This window comes from Benincasa hispida, chromosome 7 (genome assembly GCF_027475165.1).
Source record: "Benincasa hispida cultivar pf3 chromosome 7, pf3_genome.v1.1, whole genome shotgun sequence".
In the NCBI taxonomy this organism is placed as follows: Eukaryota; Viridiplantae; Streptophyta; class Magnoliopsida; order Cucurbitales; family Cucurbitaceae; genus Benincasa; species Benincasa hispida.
Window position 1 is genome coordinate 51,770,159 of NC_143484.1, and position 17,874 is coordinate 51,788,032.

The 17,874-nt window shown below is 31.0% G+C and overlaps 1 protein-coding gene and 1 non-coding gene across 14 annotated transcripts; one reads left to right on the forward strand and one right to left on the reverse strand.

Moving 5' to 3' along the window:
- Nucleotides 1-2,123: 2,123 nt before the first annotated feature.
- On the reverse strand, nucleotides 2,124-7,956 carry LOC120081637 (choline/ethanolaminephosphotransferase 1-like). 13 transcript variants are annotated; one of them, XR_005482918.2, is made up of 21 exons: nucleotides 7,828-7,945; nucleotides 7,325-7,469; nucleotides 6,988-6,997; nucleotides 6,850-6,900; nucleotides 6,483-6,560; nucleotides 6,320-6,395; nucleotides 6,193-6,215; nucleotides 5,984-6,084; nucleotides 5,627-5,721; nucleotides 5,461-5,529; nucleotides 4,980-5,049; nucleotides 4,721-4,784; nucleotides 4,563-4,603; nucleotides 4,390-4,474; nucleotides 4,024-4,086; nucleotides 3,736-3,794; nucleotides 3,581-3,633; nucleotides 3,279-3,351; nucleotides 2,852-2,896; nucleotides 2,678-2,728; nucleotides 2,124-2,411 (listed from the first exon to the last, which is right to left on the reverse strand). XR_005482918.2 is itself a non-coding variant. In XM_039036675.2 (20 exons), the coding sequence occupies exons 2-19, from the start codon at nucleotides 7,459-7,461 to the stop codon at nucleotides 2,875-2,877; spliced, it is 1,170 nt and encodes a 389-aa protein (XP_038892603.1). In that variant the 5' UTR covers nucleotides 7,462-7,503; nucleotides 7,828-7,956; the 3' UTR covers nucleotides 2,430-2,728; nucleotides 2,852-2,874. The 13 variants fall into 13 exon arrangements, 6 of the variants coding, with proteins under 6 accessions (XP_038892603.1, XP_038892602.1, XP_038892607.1 ...); XR_005482917.2 differs by having other exon boundaries at nucleotides 2,124-2,432; XR_005482916.2 differs by having other exon boundaries at nucleotides 2,600-2,728.
- A 73-nt stretch (nucleotides 7,957-8,029) lies between these two features.
- On the forward strand, nucleotides 8,030-8,101 carry TRNAH-GUG (transfer RNA histidin (anticodon GUG)). The gene has a single exon. It is a non-coding gene; the product is annotated as a tRNA-His (tRNA).
- Nucleotides 8,102-17,874: the final 9,773 nt, after the last annotated feature.

The window sequence follows — 17,874 nt, forward strand, 5'->3', positions numbered from 1 at the left end:
AGTTTATCGACGCAATTGTGACTCCTTCAAACTCTAATTATTTTGGCAGTCTGAGTCCCTAAGCTTAATACTCTAAATAGACTCTTAAAACTGAGATTTTGGAAATGGCACGAGTGGACTGTTTACGTCCGACCCTTCTATTTATAGCTGCCCTGAGCTCTCCCCTTATGACACCTCAACCTACAGGTGTTTCCTCTTTTAGCTGCCAACACAAAATCCCTTCCAGCAATGCTTTGAGTTGTAATAACCTTGATTTGCTAGCAAAATTATTTACTTTGCATGTAATCTCCATCTTCCACCTCCTGCTTAAATTGATAAGAGTCACTTTTGCATGAAATATTCTACCGCCACCTCATTTACTTAGTGCCTAAGAATGTTTATCCATAATACTTAATATGCCCATGGACGCATCACTTAAATGGTGCCTCCTTCTCTTGAGATTTTTGTCAACGCAACATTGACCTCCGTCATACAGCTTTTCTTTTGTCCATGCGTCCACATATCTACTACTATCACATAGTGTGGCCCTAACCATTGCATGTTCTTCGGCGTCCACTATTAAGCAATGGGCCCATGCCATCGACGCATAGCCTTGTCATATGCTATAGCTTTGTCATGCATCATAGACGCATGCCTTCGACTATCAACGCATACTTCCATTGTCGCAAGCCCCTTCGTCGCATGCCTTGGTCCGTATTGACGCTTAAGCGCTTGGCCGCATCGACTTACCATGGCTCACTCGGCCGCGTCGACGCATGGATGCTTGGCATGGGCGTTGGCATCGACGCATGGGCACTTAGCATGGGCGCTGGGCATCGACGCATGCCACCCTCCAACGCCTGCCTTGCCCCGCATCCTAGTTTACCCCGTACACCCTCGCATGCCTACGTGCCTTAGAATCAGTGCACGCCCTTGCGTCAACTACTCACGCATGCAAGCCTACGATCGTTGTCCACACACCCCTTGCGTCCAATGATCAGCGAAACTTGGAGCCAACCACCCTCGCATCCGTAAGGCCAGCCATCCACGCTTCCTTAAGGCCAGCCATTCACGCATCTCTTGCGTTCAGTGCAACTTAGGCCCTCACATGCGCTGTCCATAGTGAAAACATTTGTTTCACTTGGCCACCTTTTGATCCTCTCCATTTCCACACAACCTCTAGAAACTTAGCACTAATGCATAAACAACACTTACCATTTTGTCTTGATCCAATATATATTTCTTTTAGTAATATTTCTTTAACATTTACTACTTAAAATTTCTTCCTCTCTTAGTAACCCACTACCCTGGATTTAAAATTAGGGTCTTACAACACCAGTGCAAGTACTCTTGCAGGTAGACTCCAACTCTAGTAACACATCTGAACCAAAGGAGTGCATCAGAAGAGAGACTGAAGAGCCCAAAGCGAGATACACGCACCAACATATGTCATGTAAACAATTTATAAGACATGCTGAAACAAAGCTTTTTTTAATATAAAATTCAGGAATTAAAACATGATATTGAATATTTAGAGACAAAAACCAAATAAATAAATAAACCTTAATTTAAAAAGAAATTTATACCTCACCGAACCCAACCACCAAATATAAAGTTGAACTCTTTGCATAATGCAAAAGCTATTAAGATTTAGGATTAAAAAATTTTAAGATATAAAAAAATGAGTGGAAAATATTAAAAGATTTAGAATAGTCCGAAACAATGTTTTTCTTTTTTATTTTTTTTTTAAAGACGAATTTCTAAAATCCATGAGTAAAAGATCAGCCCCACAAATGTATTTCAAAACATCTCTCATGTACGTGTTATACAAAATAATATCAATAAATTGTTTACAAAGGCAATAAATAAGTAGGACCTCAAATATTTCGCTTGCCACATATAAATTATATCATGCATTATTGAAAATTCGCATCATACAACATACTCCGAGGATGGTACTTTGGAGCAGAGAAAAAAAGGTAGAAGGTAGGGATCATAATAGTAAAAGTCGCACGCTCCATACACGCGCGAGCATTTTACATTATTGAAATACACAAAACCAACAGTTCGACAAAAAAACATTAATTTAATATTATAAAAAAGCTAACCCCCAGTTAAGTTGTAATATAGTTGGCATTTGGTAATGATGATGTCCCTATGGACTTCCCTTAATTAATAATTTTGCTATTGTTTATGTAACTTATAAGCTTTAACCAAGGAGTTAATGGGATTGTCACTTTCAATATTTATGCATGATTATGAGCATATCCTGTCTTGATAAAACAACAAAGATTATGCCTTACTTTTCATTTAATTTGAATGGGCTCATGATTAATTTCAAAACCAACATACCCCAGCTTACATTACATGCTCTAAGAAATATACCTTTGTTGTCTGACGTGCTCCATTTCCATTGGATGCTTCCCAATTCTCTGTGATCATAGATCAGATGGCTGAATCACATTTTCATCATTTAATCAGACTTTAGTGATTGGATTTGGACGTTCCAAATCATACAAAATAATAAGCACAAATATAGATATATAACATAATTTAGCTGCTTAATGTGTTTACAAGAAGGAAACTACAACTTCTGAATGAATTCTGAAACTTTACACACCCAGTATGATACGTGCAGAAATTCTGCTCAAGGATTCCATCTACAATCTACAGAGAGAGGAATATTGTTGATGGATACCTTACTGTGATTTAGCTACGATGTACAATCTACATGAAGGTAACCGAGATTCTGAAATAGCAAATGGAGCCGATATTCTGTCAGAGTTCAAAATTATCTAAGAACATTATATGATTAGCTTTATGAACACCTTGGCTCTTAACAAGTCAATAAGAAATGGAAGCAAGGGCATACCATTACAGAAAAACCAGCAGATTTCAACTTTCTTTCTTCATTATCCTGTTAGTCAAAGAAAGTACAATCAATCAGACACAGGCTTTCTCCATGTAAAATTATTGAAATAGACGATGAAATCAGAAGTCCCTTCCAAAAGAAGAGAGAAATCGATTCCTTTTTGGCTCTCATCGAGTACATGCCAAGTGCATATCTTGGATGATACATTCAAGCTCCAGTGATACCAAGCATAAGATAAACTTTCGACTCATGGTGGAAGTGAATTGATAACCATGTACAAGTAATGTCCATAAACCGAATTGTCAATAACAAAATCTCTCCAAAACTGATTATTGTCTGAACCAGCCAATAAATGAGAGAATCCGCTAGTATTTTTCCAATTTGTTAACTGGTAGAAATTTATTTCACGTGGCTAGTTCTCTCTCACCTGAAGCAGTGGATTCCCAAAGAACTTTTCATTTCTTCAATAACTGATGTGGCAAAGTGCAAATAGAGAGCACCTGAATGCGAAGAAAGATGAGAGTAAATATGATAAAGTAGAGTAGCACCAAAGCATCAAAATCTTCTCACAGCCTACAGAAATTTAACTGCTGAATTGAACTTAAGGGAAACATGATTTCCTAAAAGGAGCTCAATAACTAATAATCATTGAAGACTACATGAACAACCAACACAAACGACAGAGGAACCCATGATATCACATTTTTGTTATCAAGAAAATTGATGAACCTGTGTAGATGAAGTAACCAACCAGAACCAATCCCTCACCAAACACAGGAACCCTGAAACAGTTAATTCATATGGTTCATCAGTTAAGCGAGGTCCAATATCGACACCTAGTATGTCATTTCCATTAATTAATTGAAATAGGATGATAGATATACCCTCCACTAAGTCTTGCCGTCAGTGCATTCCCAATCGCAAATGGGAGATAGAAAAGTGACTGCAAAGTATGAATGAGAACTTCAATATCAGATATTATTCTACAATGGACTGTCAACGACTCAACAGACACCAAAGATACCTTTATTTATTATTAATATTATTATACAATATCTCGGGGGACATGTGCACAAAGACAATGTAACACAGTATGCAATAAACATCAGCTAGGAACTATGTATAAAGCTCAACTACAAACAGTTCCTAACAATATAAGTGGTGAAGAATACCATGCACATTCCAGTTTTCAAGCCCTTAGGTTCATCGCACAAATGAGCAAGAATCATTCTTCCCTACAAAAGATGGATTTTATTACAAGCCATTAATATCAGATGTTAAGAATACACCAATAATTTGGGGTGGGGGGGGGGGAACTTTGATATGCCAACCAAGGAAAAAGAGCAAATAGTAAACTTGATGGAAACAATTAGCTGATTCTTTCTTTCCTCTTTTTTTTTTTTTTTTTTCCTTTTAAAATATGTTCTCTAATTGAGTTAAAACAGAATTTGTATGGGTGGGATAAAATTTCCAATTAATCCGGCCAGGTGGCTGATATACTATTATCTAAACATTCACACCCAACATGAATATCTTACCACTAAGAATCCAAAGGCAAGGCCGCTTCCGGTTACAACCAAATGTGGATAATTCTTTATGAGGTCTGAAGGAGATAAGTAATCCCTACACGAGAATGAAAGTCATTCACGGAAGGAACAAGAGATACATATAGGAAAAGAAAAGTTTGATGTCCAATATCCCAAAATCGTACCATGCCAGGACTCCACCAAGGAGTACAGCAAATGGGCACAGCTGACATAAAAGAATTACAGAGTTGATTTACCAAACAACCAACAAACTGAGAGAATATATAGTAAGGAAGAAACTTGGCAAAATAGAATTGTCAAATTGCCCCTTTTGAGCTATTACCATTGCTAAAGCCAGTAACATACTTCCTTTTCTAGCCCGAACAACTTTATAGACATTGAAAACACTGCACAAAAGCACAACATATTGTAAATTAAACCTAACTTTATTTCACCAATAATTATAAGCTGAATGTGGGAATAGGCTTCACGTAATTTTTTAGTTCTAATATCTACAAGCCCACTAAACCACCTTTCCAGATATATTATCTAGCATTCAGTAGCATATTATTGCTAACAATATTACTAGTTTGTGTGCTTACTTAAATGCAACCGTGGGAATAACACCAAAAGCTGTCATTAGTAACATCACAGCACTGCTCATCGCAACATCTAACGTTCAAAAGAATAAATATTAGGCTTTGGCCACAGTTAACTAAAAGGAATTGAAAACATTGGCAGTAATCCAGCAGAGCATATACTGCAGGTCAAGCAAACCAACAATTCGTTACAGTATCAATAAAAACAGACTTACAATGATACCAAAAATTTTTACAAATTTTACAAACATGTTCAAATTTAAAATCTCAATAAATCTACCCAAATGACATTAGACTCGGACAATGTTAACAAAACTATTGGCAAGTAGGTGGCTATGGAAATAAAATAAGAACAATGCATCAAAACATTTTAATATATGTTGCTTTAAGCATATATATTTAAGAGTAGATTCAGTGTGCATTAAATGTAACAGAGTATGGGCAAGGAAAATGATGATGACATTAACCATAGAGTTAGAGTTACCAGGAAGCAACGGAACCCAGCTTAAAAATGGTATGGATTTTCCAAGAGGTTGAGCCCACCATTCAGCACCTAGAAAGTTAAGGAACTAAATCATAGTTACTTCTTACAGAGATGAAGGACGCTAATCATACGCAAAGTGGAGATAGAAAGAGAAGTAGGACTTTACCAACAAATGCTGTAAAAAAGTGAGATAGATAGATCAGCATAAGACCCTCTGTGGGTCCATTTATAGTTGGAAGAATTAGAGTATTGGTGAAATAACTGCATAGAAAGGGGTAGAATAAACAGAATGGAAAAAAGAAAAAAGAAATCAATTGTCTGCAAATCTGTACGAACTTGACATTGAAGAAAGAGAGAGAGAGATTATCATTTGTACTAGATTATTAGTTGATTTCCTAGCATTCAACAAATAACTAACAAGCCCATATCAAATTGCTACCAATAACTAACAAACCCATATCAAATAAGGTATGCAAGGGTTAAAAAAAAGTACGAATAATTACTGTGATTACTAACGACTTACTGTTCCCATGTAGCACCATAAAATGGAATGGCTGCAATAACCCATAACCAAAAAGTATTCCTTCCACACATAGCAGTGCTTCCAAAAGCTAAGGATTCGAACTGAAAAGAATTATAAGAACTTTCAGAAAATGGCAAGGTAGATACTTCAAAATTATGAATTGAAGACTCTAAAATTATGAGTTGAAGACTAAGGAAGAAGGTACCAACCGCGCATGCAAGTGCATCACATCCTAAGAAGGGATACATGGAAAGGAGAGAGCACATCTGTCAATATCTATCACACATAATCAACAGAATTGAGAAAAAAAAATATACATATGAAAAAGCAGGTCACCATGGTCAAAAAGTTCCCCCAATGGACTTGAGGAATTGGTTCTTCTTGCTTGTTTTCCATCAACAGCATCAAAAGTCTAGCACACAGGATAGAGTTGAACAATTTCTATATTAAAGCAAAGCAAAGGGGAACCGTCTAGACAATGAATAAAAATCAAACGAACCTGGTATAAGAAAAGGAGTAACCCATGGGCAAAATGAACCCATCTTGGTGGAGCTGAATCTAGATGAGGCGAATACACCTTAAACAGAAAAAAAATAGATAATACGTGAAAAGTGAGAGATTTTCAATATAGTATTTATCGGTAGCTTCTAGCAAAAACGATTCCACAACAAATCATTTTTCAGTCACATGCAAATGAACCAGGAAATAAAGTTCCAGAATCCACATTTTACTTGCTGTGTTTGGTTTGAACAAAAAAGTTTAACTAAATGCTAAAATCTATATAGACAAGCTACCTACAGTAAGAAAAAGGTTGAATTGATAAATACGTTAAAAAAAAATGTATGGTCAGATTGATTGACACTCACATAGCCAAGCAGTGCAGATGTGACCAAAAAAATGAATCCAGCAAAAGTTATCTGACATAAAAGGACATATAAGAAGAGCAATTCCAACAAATATGAGGTAGAAATGACAAGTCAGTGCCAGATGTAAGATCAATTCACCATGTTTGGGCTGAAGACGTCCTCAGAGAGAAACAGAGAGAAGAAGAAGTCGGTGTAATTCCGAGGAAAGAACCATTTCCAAAATTCACGAAAAAAAATCATTAATATAGAAAGAAAAAACAATTTATGTGCTAAAGACTTATTTAAAGCTAAATGAGATCCAGAATAAACAAAATTAGAAACTTCAGAGCCTGGATTTATATGCCAAAGATTTATCTAAAGCTAGCAACTAACTTGAGTTTGTAAAGGAAAACATGGAGCAACACGCCATAAAATTCAGTCGCGTAAACTAAAATAACTTCGAAAACTCATATAACCTAAAAGATGAAACACTTACGGCATCCAAAGAGGAAAGAAATTCACGAAACGGCTCCAGAAGGGTTGCAAGACATATTTCGCCATAAAAGAGTTATCCTCACCACGGTACTTGTATCTTCGGAGAGCCGCCACGCCATGTGCTCCGATATAGCCCATCTCTTTCACTGTTTAAGAAACTCAAATCACTCCAAAGACTACCTACCAATAACAAAAGTATAAAACTCGATAACAAGCAGATATGCGGTGCAATTGTTTGCTTCACTTCCGTTTTCTTTGTATTGATGGCGAAAACTCAGTATCCATTTAGTAGGCGTTTTCAAAGATTAAAGAACACTCCGACTAGAGTGACAACTGAAAAGCATAGATTGAGAGAGAATTCGCAAAGTAAAGCAAACGACTTACAGCCTTGAAATCAACAGAGTCCAACGAAAATAACAAAGGTATTGATAGAAACTTTGATTTTCCAGCCAAAAGCTTGAACAAGAATTCTCAAAATAACATGCGACCGTTGAAGTAACTCACCGAGAATCGAAAAGAATGGTTGAATGATCTGATGGAGAATATTCGAGGGCGCCAACTGGTTCGAGCCAGACGTTTCGCTGTCTTCCCTCCCGCCCTGAAGCTTGAAGCCAGGGTAACCGACTCCATTTTTCGTCTTTTTTCACATATAAAACGTCATCGTTGCATTATTGAATAAAAATTATTAAAATTTAGCGACAACAAAGTGGCTGTAGTTTAGTGGTAAGAATTCTACGTTGTGGCCGTAGAGACCTGGGCTCGAATCCCAGCAGCCACAATTAGTGAATTTTTTTTATCTTTTAAACGAAAATGTAAATGCCCAGTTTGAGCAGCATCAGGCCCATACTTGCTTGTCAAAAGCCCAAATTGAAATATAACAAATCTTTGGGCATTTCATTTTGTCGTGGAGCAGAAGGCCCATTTTGCACTTACTAAGACCTGTTCATGAAGAAAAATAAGCCTAATCAGAAAAGTATACCTTTTGACTTTTTAAAAATGATTGGGTAAATTGCAAAATCACCCATAAAATACGGTGGTAGTTGTAATTACACCCTTAAACTTTTAATTATAAGAATTAGACTCTTAAACTTCTAAACTTGTTAAAATTAGACCTTCAAAGTTACAATAATTGTAAAAATTGGACCCATAAATCATAAAATTGAACCCTCAAACTTATACAAAAGTTATAATTGCAACTACCACCGTACTTTAGTAGGGTTTTTGTAATTTACCCAAAATTCTAAGAAACACTTTTGTTCTCTTGATTTTATTTGTAACAATTTAGTCCATAAACTTTAATAAGTGATAATTTAGTCCATATACTTTATAATTGTTAAACATTTAGTCATATCGTGAAAGTTTTTATAAAATTAAAAATATATATATATACGTGCATGTAGTGATATAAATTGATTTGAGATCAGATTTTTTTTCATCTATACTATATATAGAAGAGGCTACAAAGGGAGAATCTCTCCTTTTCTTTTTCGCCCACATCAAGTCTATTTTTTTATTTGTTGGTGGGATGTGACTGTTTGAATATACATGTCTTTTAAGTTATTTTGCACTTCAATGATGGCACGCAATTGTTCAAATTTAAGTCTCTTTTAAGTCCAATAGGTGCACTTGATGTTGATGAGATATGTTTATTTAGGTGGGGTGGTTATACGCCGAACCGGTGTATCCATTCATGTATGGATATGATCCATGTATAAATTTACAAAAGTTATATGAAAATTTGAAATACCATAAATTTTGAAAACTTCCAAAAATGTCTATATAAAATATGTAAACTAAATCACTTGGAATGATTGAGTCATTGATGCTCTTCCGCAAGTTTTCATGAACCTCTTCCCTTTTGATATTTGGTTTTTTTTTTTTTTTTTTTAAAGAAATGTTTGGCTTCATTTTTGCTTAATTGCTTGTAACCTAAAAATTATAACAATATGCTTTGTTGTGGAGTACTGAAGTTCTATGGCAGTATTATATTATGACCCGTTATTGTTATATTCCCAAAAACGGTTTTCAAGTTCTTTTGAAATTCATCAAAACATAAGAAAATTTTAAAAATTCTTCACAAGTATGTTCTTTAACTTCCCTCAAATTCTAGTCCATGACAAAAATTTATTTATCTCATCTAGGTTTTCTTAAGTATATTTTGAGACTAATATTGGAATATTAGAAGAAAAAAAAAGTTTGTTAAAATGTTGTAAATCAATCCAAATTTTGATGATATTTTGGAAAGGTATACACAAAAGTTAATAAGAGATGACACAATGAAAACAAAGTTTTAGAAAGACATTTAATTTAGTAAGAAAAGAATAAAGAATTTAGAGAGAAACATAATTAGAGAAAGGGAGCAATCCTGGAGAGAAATAAGTTAGAATGATACAAAAACTTTAACAGAAAAATGTTATCGAGAGTAAAGAATGAATTTGAAATAATAAAAAAATTTATGAGCAAATTTTATAGAGAATTTAGTGATATGAGACCTGAAATTTTATGGTAGATGAAAAGTATTCATAGACATATACGATCAATTTCATTTTAAAGCTTTTTTTTAATAAAATACGTTAGTGTCTAACCTTCTATAAAGTAAAAGATAATCTATTTTGCTACTATTAAAAGTTTTGTGATCATAAAAACTAAGTTTAGATATTATCTATTTATATATATATAAATTAAATACTAGTTTTAAAATTTAAATTAAAACTTCAGCATTTTACGTGTAACAGTGATGGTTACGTATTAATGATATTTGAATGGATTCTTAGGCTACGTAGATTCAAAATCCAGCTGTAAATGATTCTGGTTCAAACTATGTCTTGAAGGTTTAATAAAAGTATTCATTTCAAACTATGTCCTAGAGGTTTAATAAAAGTATTCATTTCTTTTAAAAAATAAAAATAAAATCAACATTCTACGCGTGCAACATGTATTCATTACTCGTAATAAAAATTGATAATTAATTTTGATGAAATTTTTCATGATGAGGACTAAAATGTAATAAATTTGAAAGTACATGAATTAAATTTTATCCACTATAGTTTAGGAACTGAATGTAACTTCCCTAAACGTTCAGGGACCCAAAGTGTTTTTTAAACAAATTCGATTAAAATTGATCTGAATTTAAAAGAAGAAAAATAAATGTTAATGTGAACATAACTCAACTAGTATAAAGTTCGTACTCTCAATTATCCCATTTATGATAAAAAAAAAAAAAAAAAAAAAAAAAAAAAAAAAAAAGATTAAAATGGAACTAAAAAATCGATTAATTAAAATGTATATATTGTCTATGCATGATGATACATATTTTACATAATCTTTAGTAACTATTTGTTGTAGCTAATTTATAATGATTCAAGATAGCAAGTTTGGCCTAATTTTAACCCAAATAGTCAATATAAGTATTTTTCTAGTTCAAGAATAGTTTATATTTAGATCCTCTTTGTTTACCTAATTTATAATTCTATATTTTCTAATGCAAAAAATGGAATCCAGGGTATATTTTGATTACTGTTTAATTGTAGGCTAATCAAAAATAAAGGTTCCATTAATTAACTTCAAATCATTAGGATTTAGATAGACAAGCAGATCTTCGAAGTCTCAATCTTTTTAGAGTCGAAATAATTTTTAGCTTTAATTAATTTCTTTTTCTCTTTCCAATTTAACTTTTTTTGATGCAACGTTAAATCAAATTATTATGAGAAAATGTATGTGGAAACATTGTCTTGGAAAGGGAGAGAGATGTAAATAATGCGAATTATTTATTCGAATTTGATGTGTGAGAAAATGTGATTTTATTTTATTTTATTTTATTTTGCTTTTAAATTCCAAAGCAAAGTTCTAACTTTTGTCACGTCTCAACAAAAGGATTTAAAAGGCAGCTAGGCTGTGTCCTTCTTTTCATCCCTTTAGTTTTGATAGGACTACAATAGCACAACCCATATTAATTATTTTCCACTTTTTTTTCATGGTTTTTTTTTTTTTTTTTTAATTTTAGTCTTTATATTTTCAAGTTTGATTTCGATCTATGGAATTTTAAAATATTTATTTTAGACCTTAAATTTTAAAGTTTGATTTATTTTGGAGATTCAAGTGCCAAAATAAACAACAACAAAAATAAAACAAAAGGTTTAAACATTATTTTGGTCCCTAAGCTTTGAATTTTGATTTACTTTGGTCCTAAACTTTAAAAATGTATGCTTTAGTCCCTAAACTTCTAAAAAATGTCTATTTCGAATCTTACTGTTAAAATTCTATTAACTTTTAAGGATGAAATCTGTTTACAGATGAAATTGTATCTAAGATGTCAACTAGAGACGTGTATTTAACTTACGGGGCTGAGGCCCCGTGGGACCCCACCTCAAATGGGTTGGGGAATCCTTGATTAGACTGGGAATGGTGGAGGAAATGGGAAGAAAATATATTCCCGACTCCATCTCTCGGTTACATATCTAATTTTTATATAATGTTTTAACACACGCGCGCGCACGGACGGACGGACGGACGGACACGCACGCACGCGCACGCGCACCCACCCCCCTTATTAAGTAGAGCTTAAGATATATTGTTGAAATTTATGAAAATTAAACATTTTAATCCTATATTTCTCACATATGAATGAGATATTTAACTATTTAAATATAAAAAATTGATATAGTGATTTAAGTTAATAGTTCCTTTTTTTTTTTGTAAAAAAATCCAAACGGAGAAAAATTCCCCGAGGAACCTGATCCCCACAAATTTTCCATGGGAAATTTTGTGTGGATGGGGGATGAAATGGATCGCGGGAACGCCATCCCCGATCCTGCCTTGCCCTATGGACATTTATAATACCAATGACCAATGCACCCAAAAAGTGAAATGGTCAAAATCTCGAACTTAAAATGACTTTTGAAATCCTATAAAAATCACTTCAATGCCTAATTTAAATTTGAAACCCTAGATTTTTTGGCGTCGCTAACTTATTTGATAATTTAGTCATCTAAATATACAAGCCATCTCACTATTCTATTTAAGAGTTAATAAAATTTTAATAGCATGGGCCAAAGCAGGTAATTTTTAAAAGTTTTAAAGATTAGAATGAACGTTTTTTAAAGTTTATGGATCAAAATAGAACAAAATTTAAAGTTTAAGGACGAAAATAGAATTTAAAGTTTAAACCAAAACAAAAATATAAAGACCAAAATAGTATTTAAACAAATAATAATAATTTCTTGTCTGTTAAATTATCATTTTAATCCATCATTATTTAATGCATATTTATATTTTATTTTATTTGTTTATATGATTATTGTAGCAATATTCAAGCTTTAATTTGTTAAGCTCTAATTTAACAACCATAAATGTCTTGATGAGTAATGAATAAATAGCTTTCAAACTTTTAACAACTTTAACAAAAAAAAAAAAAAAAAATCTGATTATATTTTCTCTCTGTTTTAAATTAATGAGGTTATTTTTCTTTAAAAGAAAACATTCCTTAGAGATTAATCAAGAAAGCTATTTTACACCAAAAATTCAAATTAAGACCAAGCTATACTTTGAAAAATATATTCTATGGGTTTGTACCTACCAATGAGCTAGTGGTGCATATGTAATAAAAATTTGTCCTATGTTACATTAAATTATTTTTATATAATGAATTATTCTTACATGAAATTTTATTCTCCCACTCATCTCGAATAAATCATGGTAAATTTGAGAATCCCAAAACATTTTTTTTAATTATATATTTCTTTTTCCTCTTTGTGGTGTCTCATTCTTGTCCTTAATTTCCACTAAGATCCAAAGGACATTTTAGTCTGAAAATAGGGACGTGATTGTCTCGTAGTTTTGTCGAAAATGAATTATAATAATAATAAGGATAACTTTGATCACTGTATCAATTTAAACCTTAAATTTTAGGGATTGTATCAATTTAAACCATGAACTTTAAGATTTGTATCAATTTAAACTCCAAATTAATAATTATATCAAGTTAAATCATGAACTTTCATAATTATATCAATTTAAACCCTGAACATTCATATGTGTATCTAAATAAAACATAATAGAGAGTTTAAGTTGATACAATTATAAAAGTTCAGGATTTAAATTAATACAGTTATAAAAATTCAAGGTTTAAATTGATACAATTATTAATTTGGAGTTTAAATTGATACAATTATTAGTTTGTAGTTTAAATCGATATAACACGTAAAGTGATATTTACCTTAATAAATAATAATATGATGATAATGATAATAATAATAATAGTAATAAAGGCATTAAAAATGTACATGGAAAGAATCTTAGACCCAAAATCCCACAACTTATGTACATATATTTAGTACACCCATACAAAAATAAAACAAAATAAAAAGTTGGTGGGGGAAAAAAGAGAAATGATTTATTTTGTGATATTAAAAAAAAAAATCGTTAGGGTTTTGTAGAAACTGTTAATGAGAAAAGAGTGATAATTTGAAATGAAAAGGAAACAATAATTGAGCAGTGATTTGGGAGTTGGGTTCATTGCATGCATAAGTGTCTTTGAAAAAGGAGTTGGCTTTCTTTTTGACTCTTTCATTTCCTTTTGGTTTGCATGTCTTACTCTCAGCTGTTGCAAAGCAAGAAGTGGGTGGAAGTAAAGCAATACCAACTTCAAAACCCTAAGGAAAAAAAAAAAAAAAAAAACAGATTGATATCTAAATCATCAAATTCTAGAGGTTAGGGATGTTCGGGTTGAGTTGGATTGGATTGAAGAATTTTTTTAGATCCAATCTAATTGTTTCGGTTGTCAATTTATTCAATCAAAATAATCCTCTCAGTCATGAAATGTTTGGATTAGATTAGTTCGGGTTACTGGGATCATTTATTTAAATTTTTGTTCTAAAAGAAAGTAAAATGTTAATAGGTAAAAAATTGATTTAATTATTTTCATATATTGAATTAAGATTAACAACTCAATTTCAATATATATAATATGAAATCTGTAAATACTAAAAAAACTATTTTTAAGAGTTGTTGGAGAATATATTACAAAAAAAAAAAAAAAAAAAACTAATGAAATTAAATAAAACTAAATTAAATATATGTATATCAAATTGTATCATAAGTAAAAAAGTATACATTTTAAATTTTATAATAAATTCGGATTGATTCGGGTTCTTTTAGGTGAACCCATGAACCAATCCAACATATATAAGTTTCATTTATTTGAATTCAACCCAACTCAAACCACACGGATTGGGTGGGTTGATCGATTTTTTCGAGTCATTGATTTTTTTGAACACTCCTTTAAGAGGTAGATTTGATCTCTAAATTAGAAAGTCGCATAAATATATCTGATGAATGATTCAAATTAAAAGAATCAATGCGATTTTTTTAGTACAATTGGAGGGGAAAAAATTTGCATAATAAATTTCATGATTACTAGTATATTCGTATGTCAATTAAGTTATGCTTATTTTGCAAAAAAAAAAAAAAATCAATGCAATTAACATGTACTTTTAGTGATCTTCGATGACATTATATGATATATATTGCATAACTTTAGTTGGAACTATGACATTAGCATTTTTGTGGTGATGAAGAGACTTATTTATTTAAGATATTAATTAAGTAAAGTATCTTTTTCTAGCCTAATTATTTCAATACAATCAATCTTCTAAATCTACGTTATATTTAGATTAAAATGTTATTTTAATTTTCATACTTTGAAATTTGTTTAATTTTAGTTCATGTATTTTTAATTGTACAATTTTATTAGTTTCTATATTTTTAATAAATCTTAAATTTAATCTCTCAAAATTAATTTGTACTGAAATTGATGGTAGAAATTATTAAAGTACGTCAATTTGATTTCTAAAAACTTAGAATTTCAAGTATTCATTATTTAAAGATTTTAAAAACCAGATAGACATTAAGCTGAAAATAACCTACGACAAATATGGTCTTTTGTTGATAATCCTAAACCAAAATTATTATACATATATTATACATATATGATTGACAACTTCGATAACTACCATTCTTTTCAAGTGTCATCATATGTAACGATGATGGTTAAAAATAGTGGAGAAATTTGATTCCTTATTCATTCATTTTGTTAACTTATTTTAAAGTCATTTACCTATTTTTTTTTTCAATTATGCTTTCGACATCATCTTCCAAACGTCTACAATCCATATCCACTACCAAACAATCAACAGATATCTTCACCAAAGCACTATCTCCTTCTCGTTTCACTCAATTACTTCGCAAAACTCAAGTTAGTCTCTACCCTACCATCTTGAATTTGAAGGAGGGTGTGTTAACATATTTTATGTCATTTGCCTGATTTAGGCTAATTAAAATCTTCTATTAATTAGAATATCAATATACTTTCCTTTTATGATGATTCTCTGTGTATATCTATCCATGTATTATTTCTACAATTAACACAATATACTAAATATAATAAAAGTCAATACATTTTTAATGTATTCGACTAGTCCTTATCGAAACTTGAACAAACTAATTATAATTTTGAGATCAATAATATCAATATATGTCAAATGAACTAGATTCATGTTGGTATGAAAATATAATATTTAAAAAGTATAGAAGCAACTTAAACAAGTTATTTAAACTTTATAAAGACTTTGGAAAATGAAGTTAATTTGGACATGGGGCTTTCAAGAAAATAAAAGTTATCCAAATAGTGGACCCCTTGAATCCACTTTGGTGGTGTATTTAGAACACTTAGAACATGAAGAGCAAGTCCACTGTTTGGTGTTTGACATTTGGACTACTTTTCTAATTTATTCAATTATGTTTGTGTCATTTCAATAATTTGGAGCTTCATATATCCCTTTTCATTTTAATTATTCTGACTTTATTATTTAGTTTACCTTGTATTTTATTCTTGATCGTTTCTGACTTTGTTTTTAAGCTCCGTTTGAGTTGATTCGGGACAAAAATGTTTTTTAAAAAGTTCATTTTTATTTATTTATTTTTTTATAAAAACGGATTAAAATACATATGAAAGTTATTGAGTAGTTGTCATACACTTCAATTTCTTCTAAAATGACTTATATTTTAAAATAAACACTTGAAAATGTATTCCAAATTCACCTAAGATACTTGGTTTTTTACTTTCATCATCTTCTCTTTAATCTACCTAATTCTCCATCTTCATTGTTAGATGTTACTTCAGTTATGAACATAATTTGTGTTTAAAACTTTCACTAGGTGTATCGATTTTTATCATCAACTTTCAATTTAATAAAATTAAATTAAGTAATTATATATATATATATATAAAGGGTTGTTTTTAAATATAGAAAAATAAGTCAATTTATTTAAAAATATAGCAAAATATCATTGTCTATCACTAATAGATATTGATAGACATCTATCAAGGTGTGTATGTTTATATAAAGCTTTTACCATTAACGGGTAATTTAAATATTACTCAATTGATTATGATATATTTTATTGGTGAAGATGTTAGTGGTTTGATCATCATTTAAGGGAAAAAAAAAGTTTACTGACTCAAATTTTGATAACTTTAATACATACTGCAACCTTTACTTTAAAACTGAAAGATTATTGTTCTATGATTGACATTGTGAATGGACTTAATCCAATTATTTTGTATAAAATTTGTTGTTGTTGTAATTAATGAATTTTTTTTTTTTTTTTTGGAGGATTTAGCTTTAAAATTGAAAGATGTGGTGAATTTGGCAAAAGTCGGTGAATACAGTTTTATTTTGTTCAAATAATAGGTAAATTTGAGTCGTCCCTTCTGTGTTTTCAGTGTTTTGTTTCAATATATTTTTTTTTTTGTTAAATATAATGAAACAATTTTAATGATAAATACCGAATTGAATTGTTAAATATAAGAAAATTAAGGTTTTTTACCATATTCTTTTTGTAATTGAAGTACTAGTTAAACTTGATAAATTTTGTTATCCAAATGCCCAATCAACTCTACCAATCATAATCACAAGAGACATCCTAAATCATTGAATGATTTTATGATTTTGCATTTATGACATCATTGAATTAATGCAATGATTGTTTTTCTGAGACAAATGTCTAAGTTCTTGATTATTACAACTCAACTTCTAAATGATAGATATTCTTAAATCTACTGTTGATTAATTCTTTTGTTCCAATAAACAAACCAAGAGACTAGATAATTTGAAGGGTTTTGATTTGTCTTTCACATTTTACAACAGGGTCATTTTAAATATTCCTTGAACGGTGAGATCTAACATTGGAAAAAAAATCAAGGAATCTCGTCATTTTTATAAGATATATGATTAATATACATGATTTATTTATTCAATTACTAAATATCTCTTATAGATTATTGTAATTATTTTAAGAGAGAAATAATTATGAAGAAAAAAACAACTAACTTGAATACACTGTAAGAAAGACAGTTTTTAGCAACGAAATTGAAACGTTGCTAATAGGCACAGATTTGTTGTAAAAACCTTCAGCGACGTAAATATTAACATCGAATGAAACGTCACTAAAACCTTGTTGGTAAATATCTTTTATGCAACGTTCTTTTAGAAA